Source organism: Aulonocara stuartgranti, assembly GCF_965226115.1.
Source record: "Aulonocara stuartgranti genome assembly, chromosome: 4".
In the NCBI taxonomy this organism is placed as follows: domain Eukaryota; kingdom Metazoa; phylum Chordata; class Actinopteri; order Cichliformes; family Cichlidae; genus Aulonocara; species Aulonocara stuartgranti.
The window spans coordinates 38659448-38669868 of NC_138942.1; the positions used below are offsets into that span (position 1 = coordinate 38659448).

The following is a 10421-nucleotide window of genomic DNA, read 5'->3' on the forward strand; positions in this document are numbered from 1 at the left end:
TCTTTCTTGCTGTGAATATACAGTTTTGGGAGCACAAACACACATCTGGGTCGTAAAGTCTTTATTAGGCACACCTGCTTGCACTCCACAGTACCAAACTGTCTGCTCTATGTAATGACACGAGTCACACGGCCTGTTCTTTTCCTGTAACTATCGCAGCAGCAATCCCACCGCACAAATGGCGTAGTGTAGTTAGCCATAACGTTACAGAAGCTGTAGGTGGCAGTGTAGACGTTTGGGCCGAGTGTCTGAATTACCGAAGAAGAAGAAGAACAACCTTCCGCTTCGTCTTAACAGGCGTTACAAAACAAGCTGAGCTCGCAGCCCCGGCTTTTCTAATGCTTCGCAGCGAATGGGGTTTGATCAGTTCTGTAGCGTGGACAGGTCCGATCCCCTGTGGGTGAGTTACCTGTCACAGACTCCGTGTCTTTTCCTCTAGCTTTAAACTCTCGTAGCTGGCGTTGGCTGCCGGTGCCCGGTACGTGCTAATAGTAAGCCACGGCAGGTTGCGTGTTATTTAGTCACGTCGGACGCGCTTCTCTTATTAGAAGTCATCGTTACAGCTGATCGTTGAGCCTCCGTTGGCCGTTTCACATGTTCTCTGATCTGAACATGGAAGGTTCGCAGTGGAACAAGTGTTCACCGAGCTCGTGTTTGTGTTGTTCCCTCTCGTTTCCTGGTCTGTAGGAACTCGTTGTCATCAGTCACAGTGCGAATGTTATGAAGTGTCCTGTGGTCTCTCTCCCACGCGTGGCACTGTGGTAGTGTGCTTAAAACCATTATTGAGGACATGTCAGAGCCTGCCGGTAATGAAGGACCTAAGGGTCTGACCTGAAGCTGGTTCTGGAACCAGGACTGCAGTGAAAAAGCAGCCAGTGCCCAAAGAGTGTGCAAGGCAATATAAGAGGTGGCCCAGGATCGATGTAGCAAAGCAGTCAGCACAGGTCCAGGGATGAGCCCCAGGCACATGGAGCTGGGTAGGACCTCACACACCAGCAGGCATGTAGTAGGTGCTAACAGCACACACTCACCTGAACTAGCTAACAGGGCGAGCAACTCGGATCATGAAGAATTCAAGTACAAGTGTGACATCATCAAACTGATTCCCTCCACAACATGGAAGCTCGTCCTGAGCGCTGCTCACAGTAACACCACAGGATGGAGTGTACCCCGGGGGTGGGGGCTGATACAGCAGATACAGAAACACCAAGTATCAGTATTTTGTTCAATAAAATAAAATGCTGTGGGAATACTACGGCCAGGAGGGCTCATCTCATGCACCGCTACTCTGAGATGACATTAACTGAGAAACTTAAACTCAACCAAAACAAGCATCCATCACGTAGCTTGACTGGTAGCTCAGGCACCGACAACAGCAACCATGGTGCGTCTACCAAACATCCCACAGAACAGGAAGGTTTCTGAGGGGGAATAGCTGTGCATATAACAACCGTTATGATTTTACAGTGAATTGGTGTATTATCAGATAATGATTGGCTGTAATTAGTAACTTGAGCACATTCGATCTGTCTCCATCCTTTATTAGTTTCAGGTATGTGTTTGTGACTGGTGTGATCAAACTGAGGATTATGTTTAGTTGAAATAACAAAAATAAAAAGTTGCTGTTTATTAATATTTCACAGCTGATGACTTTGGTAGGCTATATTTTTGCCATGGGACTTGGCAGCAGCTGGTACGTAGGTCATGGTTTCTTTTGTTTGCTCGGGACATGAAGTCACCATACTTTGAAACTGCAGTCAGGTAATGGGTATCACAACACTGGTTGCCATCTCTCACTGTTTGCCGAACCTTTTACGTCAGGCTCCTGTCACATAACAGGGAGGGATTGATATCGGCTGTAGCAGGTAGTAGAGCAGGTCATCTACCAACTGGAAGGTTAGTGGTTTGATCCCAGTCTGCTTCATTCTGCATGTTGCAGGTTGCTCTCCGATGCATCCGTCGGAGTGTGAGTGTGTATGAATGTTAGTTAGATAGCACTAAAAACTAGTGCTGGTGTGATTGGGTGAAAGTGTAAAGCTTTGAGTGCTCAGAGTGGAAAAGCTCTGGGTCGATATCAGAAGCAGTCCATTTAGCATTACTGCCTCCAGGTAGGGACACTGAAAATAGCACTCCATCATTAAAGTATAATATAAACTCTATTATCTACTGTTGTGAATCCATTTCACAACATATTCTCACTTTGATTTGCTTTGGTCCAAACCAGAGTCATAAGTCCACTAGAGAGTAATGACAAGTTAGCCTCAAAAGGGAAGGGTCACTGGTGGTGGCCACAGACGTGCTTTTTATACTTCCTGCTCCTCTGCATCTCTCTCCAGCTCTTCGAGTTCATTAGACCTTATCCTAGCATCTCTACAGTTTTGAGATGCAGCAAACGTTCTTGCAGTGGCGCATACAGATGCCATCCTGGATGAGCTGGAATACATGTCATTGGGCTGTAGGTGTCATCTGGTAATAAAAATGGAGGAAAATCAGTCCCGTCTGCTGAGAAGAGGGCCGTGGTCTGTGTCCACCACCTACAAAACCTTTTTGGGAGTTGCCTTGTTATTGTCTGTTTAACTGAGTTTGTCTTATAGCAGGGGTGGGCAACTCCAGGCCTCGAGGGCTGCTGTCCTGCAGGTTTTAGATCAGATTTTAGGTCAACACACCTGAATCACATGATGAGTTCATTAGCAGGCCTCTGGAGAACTTCAGGACATGTTGAGGAGGTCATTTAGCCATTTAAATCAGCTGTGTTGGATCAAGGACACATCTAAAACCTGCAGGACACCGGCCCTCGAGGCCTGGAGTTGGACACCTGTCCTATACTGTGATGAGGTCTTCTTTTCATTTTCATTTTTGCAGCTGCATGTAGCAGTAAAATGCAACATTGTTGATCTAAATAAGACAAGAAAGCTATATGAATAACTCCAGGCCACACATGAGTAATGTGTGTCAGGAGTGTCTTTTCCTGCTGTTGTTAGATGTCTTCAGCCTTACTGTTCCTTTTCCAGGATTGGAACCGTACATGGTACACCGATAATCCCGACTTCACCCAGTGTTTCCAGAACACTGTCTTGGTGTGGCTGCCATGCTTCTACCTTTGGATATGTGCACCCTTTTACCTCGTCTACCTCCATACCCATGACCATGGATATATATGTATGACTCACCTCAACAAAGCCAAAACTGTGAGTTATGGGAGCCCGCTGTAGTAGTTTTCATCACTGCACTCATCTGTTCTGTCAGTGGAGCAAAGCAGAAACTCGTTCAAACACAAATGTTTGAAGATTCGAGTCATGATGCAATTCCAACTTCAAGAAAATGGGATGTTGTGGAAAACTGAATGAAATCATTTTATTCATTTATTCAGAAAAACAAATGTTTAAACTGAGGAAAAGGTCCAATTAAAAAACAACAAGGTCATTTTGAATTTTTTTGGAAGTAACGCATCTCTTAAAAACGTCCATGTTTCCCGCTGTGTGGGATTCCCTCTTTTAAAAATAGTCCGCAGTCGTCTGGGAGCTGAGGCCTGTTGCTGGACTTTTGAATTCAGTCATTCAGGAGGGACTCAGAGCAGATGCAGGTGAGGGGGTCCTGGTATCTGAATGCCTCGTGGGCCGCTCATAGTCCAGGGTTCTGGGCCTGTCCTAACCAGGAGGAAGGCTGGGGACAGTCGTGTTACTGGCCTGTTACCAGTTAACCTGACTGGTACCAAATGTTCCTACAGCTCTATGATATTAGTACCACGTTATATTGCTGCTATCACAGTCATAATGACATTATCTATTTTTTAATTGCGTGTTTTCACAGTTTAAACATTTGATGTTCTGCTACCCAAAGATGACATTATCAAGGATCACAGTTTAATCTAATCTAGCTGTTTTAATTACAGTGACTGAACAGTGTGTTTGTAGTTTCATTGGTTGGTTCCACTTGTCACTACAGTAACTGTGGGAGATGTCAGTCATATGTCTATAAACTAAATACCAAATGTATTTACCAACGAATCCAGGAGCGATTTCATCTGTTTCCACAGGCTGTTGGCTTTTTACTTTGGATTATCTGCTGGTCAGATGTCTTTTATTCTTTCTGGGAAAGGAGTCATGTGAGCAGCCCAGCACCTGTCCGCCTCGTCAGTCCGACCTTACTGGGCCTCACCATGGTGAGCGTCCAGCTGTCTCTACCGTCTCTTTACGGAGCTGAGAAAAGCTTACATGTATTTTGTTATTTAGGGTAGTCTTTCTTTTGTCACTTGACTCTTTAATATATGCTGTAAAAACTAAATGGACCATTTCTTTTAGTATATAAAATATGTGCTTGTGCCGCAGCTGTTGGCTGTCATGTTAATCCACTATGAGCGGATGAAGGGGGCTCAGTCATCGGGGGTGATGCTGATCTACTGGCTGCTGGCACTGCTGTGTGCCACTGTCACCTTCAGGTCAAAGGTCTTCCAGGCCTTGGAGCAGGTTAGTGCTCACTGAGCAGGACTCACTTTACTTACATGATGAGAAATAACTGGTTACTAATCGAACTGATGTTGCAGTAAATAAACAAAATAAGGTTGTTTGATTAAAAACATGCTCTTGTTGTGCAGCCTCAGACAGTGTGTGTGTGGAGGTACACCACCTTCTACATCTACTATGCTCTGCTGCTGATTGCTCTGTTCCTGTCCAGCCTGACCGACCAGCCACCCCTCTTTTCCCGGGAAGTTAAAGACTCTGTGAGGCTGCCTGACGAATCTCTCTTTCTTCCCTTGTCACTCATTTATACTCAGATTACTGTATTGCCATAAGTATTCGCTTACCCCTCCAAATCAGCTCGGCCTTTGTTCCTGGAACTCTTAATGCTTCAGGAAGCCACGACAGTTTGCACATTTTGATGCTCCCAACTTTGTGGGAACAGTTCGGGGATGGCCCCTTCCTGTTCCAGCGTGACTGTGCACCGGTCCATAAAGACCAGTGTGCAGGCCTGTCAGGTTCTTCCACACCAAACTCAGAGTCCCACCTCAACCCAGCAGAAGCCCTCTGGGATGAGTTAGCAGAGACTGTGAGCCGGACCTTCTCATCCATCGTCAGTGTCTGACCTTCAGGAACGACGGTCAAAGATTCCCATAAACACTCCTAACACTTGAGTCTGCCCAGAAGGGTTGAAGCTGTTAGAGCTGCTAACGGTGGGCCGACATCACATTAAACCTACGGATCGGGAATGTGATGTGTGGAGGGAGAAAGACGAATACTTTTGGTAGTACAGTGAAAGCATTGCTGCGTCTTCTGAGCCGTGGAAATCATTGTGTCTAACTGCTCGATGTTTGTCTGCAGAATCCGTGCCCTGAGCCTGGAGCATCTTTCCTCTCCAGAATAACCTTCTGGTGGATCACCAGGTAGGAACACGCCGTTCCACTCCGGTGAACGTGCTCTTATTTCTGTGTAATAAAGCTGATGAACAAAATCTCACATTGGTCGGTATCCTCTCTAAAGAAGGAGCTTGTTATTGATATTTAAGACAAGGCTGACGTCTTCTGTGTTGAAACTTCTGGTTTCTACATGGTCCTTTGGGGCTTTCTGGAAACGTTACTGCGCATTGAGCTTCTACATGTTTTGTTTTATCCTCCTACCTGTCCTAACCTCTCCACCAGAATGATGATGACAGGCTACAGGCGCCCACTGGAGGAGAAGGACCTGTGGTCTTTGAACGCTGAGGACTGCTCCCACAGAGTCGTCCCACAGTTGGTCAAACGCTGGAACACACAGTGCCAAAAATTTAAAAGGTCAGGAAAGGGATCAAACTTCTTTATACAAATGCAGATTGTTCAGGAAACATCCAGCCAGGTTAACTCTGCTTTCTCTTCACAGGTCAGAGGAGAAAATGCTGTACTCGTCCAAGCGAGTTCCCCACAGTGAAAACCCTCAGCGCCAAGCTGTGGAAGAGTCTGAGATCTTGATTCTGAGACCTCGAAAGAAAAATAAAGAGCCCTCACTGCTGTGGGCCTTGTGCCTCACGTTTGGGCCCTACTTCTTCATCTCCTGCATCTATAAATTAATCCAGGACATCCTAATGTTTGTTGGCCCTGAGATCCTGCGGTGAGGAAACTGTAGACCCTTTGATAAGATGACATTGAGTCGTTGATCTGTCTGAAGTTGCATCGTGCATTTATCATGCTCTAGAACTTTAATTGTTCAAACACATCAGAGCCCATCTGTTGCACTAAATATATCTCTGCCAGGACTGCTGTGCCTCAACAAACTCCTCCCACACAAGTTTTTGCTCAGCGCCAAGTCGAGCTCCGCTTGGCGCTCCGTACCCATCAATGGGCTACCCAAAGCTGATAGGACTCCACCTCCAGGTCTCACCATCAGGTCCCCCTGTGGAGCACCCACTCAGTTACCCTAAGAAGGCTGGGTGCTCTGAACTGAACACAAAATCTAAGAGCTGCAAATGTGAACCAGCTGGTGAAAGACCAACATTTCATTAAATTATTGCCCCCGACAACCAGATATCTCTAATCAAACAGCATCTTGGTTCTCTCGGCTCATCTGTTCAGCTGAGCCTCAGGTACCTCGGTGTGATCTTTGGTTCTGCCATGTCCCTACAACAACACGCTCACAGTTAATTAGGAGCTGCCTTTTTCAGCTAAGAAACATCTCCAAACTGCAAACTTTGCTGTCTGAGTTAGAAAAGGTTATTCATGCTTTAATTTCTTCTCGCTTAGATTATTGTAACAGCCTTTTTCTGTGTTTGAGCAAAAGGAATCTTGAGCGTCTCCAGTTAGTCCAGAATGCTGCTGCAAGGCTTTTAACTAAGACACCAAAAAGAGAGCACGTTACACCAGTGTTACGCTCATTACACTGGCTTCCAGTACACTTCAGAATTCATTTTAAAATCTTGGTACTGACTTTTAAAGCTTTGACTTGTGATGCCCCTGCTTACATTTCTGATCTTTTAGAGCCCCACGCTCCCTCTCGCAGCCTGAGATCTTCTCATCAAAGGCTGTTGGTAGTCCCACGAACTCGTTTTAAGACCAGAGGAGACAGATGTTTAGAGCGGTGGCCCCCAGGCTGTGGAGTGCTCTCCCTCCATCTTTACTTTGACTTGACTGTATTTATTCTTTTAAAAAGCAGCTTAAGACTCATTTATTTAGATTAGCTTTTAATTAGATTTGTGCTGTGTGTTTGATTATTTTATGTATTTCTGTTTTATATTACTGTGAAGCACTTTGTGGTTTTATCCTGTGAAAAGTGCTGTATAAATAAATGGATTTGATTACATGATGACTCTAAGTGTGAAGGTTGTGGTGACAGTGCGACGTGTTGCTTTGGGCTGCTCCGTGTTTTTCTGCTACACGAGTACACGATGCAGTTTCAATAAGGACCGAGGGGCAGGGTGCTTAATGTTCCTTTGTTTCCTGTTTCTCTGTAGACTGCTTATCCAGTTTGTCAATGACTCCAGCGCCCCCTCCTGGCAGGGCTACTTCTACGCTGCTCTGCTCTTCGTCTGCACCTCCGTGCAGTCACTCATCCTGCAGAAGTACTTTCATGTATGCTTTGTGTCAGGCATGCGCTTACGCACTGCAGTCATTGGAGCCGTCTATAGGAAGGTAACGGACAAACACAAGTGCTTCTTCAGAGCGATTTAGATTCTTCGTGATGAAGGTTGATAAATGTAACCATCTGACTGTTATTCTGTCCATCACTGGTTGCTGAAAAGCCTGTATCTCATCGCTTCATCTGCTCCTCAGGCCTTGGTCATCAGCAGCGCGGCACGGCGAACCTCTACAGTGGGAGAAATCGTCAACCTGATGTCAGTGGACGCGCAGCGCTTCATGGATCTCATCACATACATCAACATGATATGGTCTGCTCCTCTGCAGGTGGTCCTGGCCCTCTACTTTCTTTGGCAGGTCAGGTTAAGTAAACTAAACGTTAAATATATTTTTAAAATCAAATGTTTAATGCTGCTTACATACTTTCAATATAAAGAAAATAAACGTACTATTGTGTGTTGGCTCAGCTCATGAGGCTTGGGCAGCTGCGGAAGCCTGATTGTTCCAGATGATGTTTAATGTAATGCTTGTCAGTTACAGCTGGTTTCTCCTTTTCTAAAGTGCAACAAATCTGTTTTTAAAGTGGGGCTCTGCTTGTGGAAGGATGGTTCCACTAGTGTGAATAATGCCCCACAGGCTTGCACTGAAGCAGTTTGTTGTCGTGTGTGCAGAACCTGGGTCCGTCTGTGCTGGCTGGAGTGGCTGTGATGGTCCTCATGGTTCCTGTTAATGCTGTAATTGCAATGAAAACCAAAGCTTACCAGGTGGGTATTAGTATTATTATCCCCACATCCTACACCCGTATACACCTTCCTTACATTTTCGTGTTCTACTGTTATTATAACTATGGCTGGCTTTCAATCCTTCAGCCATGTGGTGGCCTTTCTGTGTGCAGCTTACATGTTCCCCATGCACGGTGCTCCTGCTTCATGCATCATTGGACGTATGTGTGAAAGTCTTTGTGTTAGCCCCATGACAGACTGGGAGCGGCTCCAGGGGGCATCTCGCCTGGGAACGCTAGGATAGGCTCTAGGCGCCACATGTACCCATGTACACATCCATGTCAGGCTTTACTGGAATTACCACATTTTCCAGTAAATAAGTTCCCAATACATACATTTGATAGAATTATACATTTCAGTGTTTCCCAGGCTTTAGAGGCACAGTTCATATTTCACATTAGAAAAATCCCGCAGCACACCACCAAACAAAAATGTCAAAAACCATACGGATCATTCTTCCACCAGGTATAGCAGAACTGGCTCTATTTGTCCCAGTATACCTTTGTTGCTTCCTTCTGACCACTACTCATGCTAGGGCCTTCATCTGGGTCGAGTTTTCTCCAGGACCAGGTCAGACTGAACACTTTCTTTTTAAACATCGTCTCACAGCATGACTGTTATTTAAGTTCTTCTTCGTCTTCTTCTGTTTTTACTGCCGGTTGGCAACACATTTATTAGAGCAGGTGGTTGTACTGCCCTCTAGTGGAAGAGAACGTCATTGTTCTGCCCGTTACTCACGCCGTCGCTTAGAGCACCAATCAGGTGGAACCAGATAACCTCCACGGCACACCTACATGCCACGGCCCAGTGGTTGGGAAACACTGCAGTAGATGACGGGCCTCAAATCTGTGAAGCACTGTGTCGATGCACAGTTTGCTCTGGGTGGTCACCATGTCAATGCCAGTTCATTTCTGTTAAAGAGTGTGTGATAACGTGTCGAGTGACAGCAAGTACAGTGATTATTTTCATTTATACACACACACACGTTGTTAGCTGGTAGCTGTTTGTAGCACAGTGTTGTGTGTTTGTTGCAGGTGGCTCAGATGAAGAGTAAAGACAATCGCATTAAGCTGATGAATGAGATGCTGAATGGCATCAAAGTGCTGAAGCTGTATGCCTGGGAGCTGGCCTTCAAAGGAAAGGTGTCAGACATTCGTGAAAGTGAGCTGCGTGTCCTGAAAAAGGCTGCCTACCTGGGGGCGGTGTCCACCTTCACCTGGGTCTGTGCACCATTCCTTGTAAGTCTGACGGGGAAGAGAGCGACACACCACAGTGGACAAACATTACACACATCCAAAGAGCGGCTGCAGATCAGTTAAACCAAACACAGCACTTTGCTGTCATTAATGAAATTCTCTTTGCCATGTCTTTTGCATCACTGCACAGGTGGCCCTGTCAACCTTCGCTGTGTACGTGCTGATTGATGAACGAAACGTGCTGGACGCCCAGAAGGCCTTTGTGTCGCTGGCGCTCTTCAACATCCTGCGTTTTCCTCTCAACATGCTGCCGATGGTCATCAGTAGCATGGTGCAGGTGCGTGTCCCTCCGTCTTCTTCGCACACTCATCCCGTCACAAAGAAACCCACAAAGAAAGCTTCAGGTTTACCAAAACGTTAGATGGATACCAGTCTGTGCCAGTGCTCAAACTGGGATGGTAGGACTGGTATACATGAGCTTAAGGACCTTAAGTAAAAGCTTGGATGTTTTTGTTGTTGCATTAAAAGCTGTTGAGTGTGGGGCGTGTAGTACCAACCATCACAAGGATGTTTTGATGGATGTAATCCAGGTAAGGAGACCCAGGAAGGTGACCATGTGGCTCTGCTTCCTCCTACTGTACAAAAGTGAAGCGGTTTACGGGGCAACCATATCAGGTTTGCAGTGACATAAACAACTGGTTTACAACCATTCCGCCCAGTCTGCAGCCTGCTAACACGAACGCTTGACTGGGTTTCCAGGTGTGGTTTGGTTGTAATGCTACGTTGTAGCTTGCTACACTAAAACAAACATGATGCTGTTGTAGTCAGTAATGCTGTTTAGTGTATGTAAGAATATAACATGGATATTAAAGCTTTGACACAGTCACGACTAGCTAAGCAGCA

At 45.8% G+C, this 10421-nt stretch overlaps 1 protein-coding gene across 3 annotated transcripts in view; it reads left to right on the top strand.

Moving 5' to 3' along the window:
• The first annotated feature begins 229 nt into the window (after positions 1-229).
• Positions 230-10421, top strand: part of abcc1 (ATP binding cassette subfamily C member 1 (ABCC1 blood group)) — a 31459-nt gene continuing 21267 nt past the window's right edge. For 2 of the 3 annotated variants that reach the window (XM_082530423.1, XM_082530425.1), the window contains exons 1-13: positions 230-400; positions 3012-3188; positions 4037-4162; positions 4329-4466; positions 4595-4720; positions 5319-5380; positions 5636-5767; positions 5853-6080; positions 7417-7594; positions 7736-7897; positions 8212-8304; positions 9357-9560; positions 9709-9855. In XM_082530423.1, the coding sequence (XP_082386549.1) occupies positions 353-400; positions 3012-3188; positions 4037-4162; positions 4329-4466; positions 4595-4720; positions 5319-5380; positions 5636-5767; positions 5853-6080; positions 7417-7594; positions 7736-7897; positions 8212-8304; positions 9357-9560; positions 9709-9855 (1821 nt within the window). In that variant the 5' untranslated portion in view covers positions 230-352. The remainder of the gene's footprint in view (positions 401-3011; positions 3189-4036; positions 4163-4328; positions 4467-4594; positions 4721-5318; positions 5381-5635; positions 5768-5852; positions 6081-7416; positions 7595-7735; positions 7898-8211; positions 8305-9356; positions 9561-9708; positions 9856-10421) is intronic. The other variant, XM_082530424.1, reaches the window with a different exon arrangement.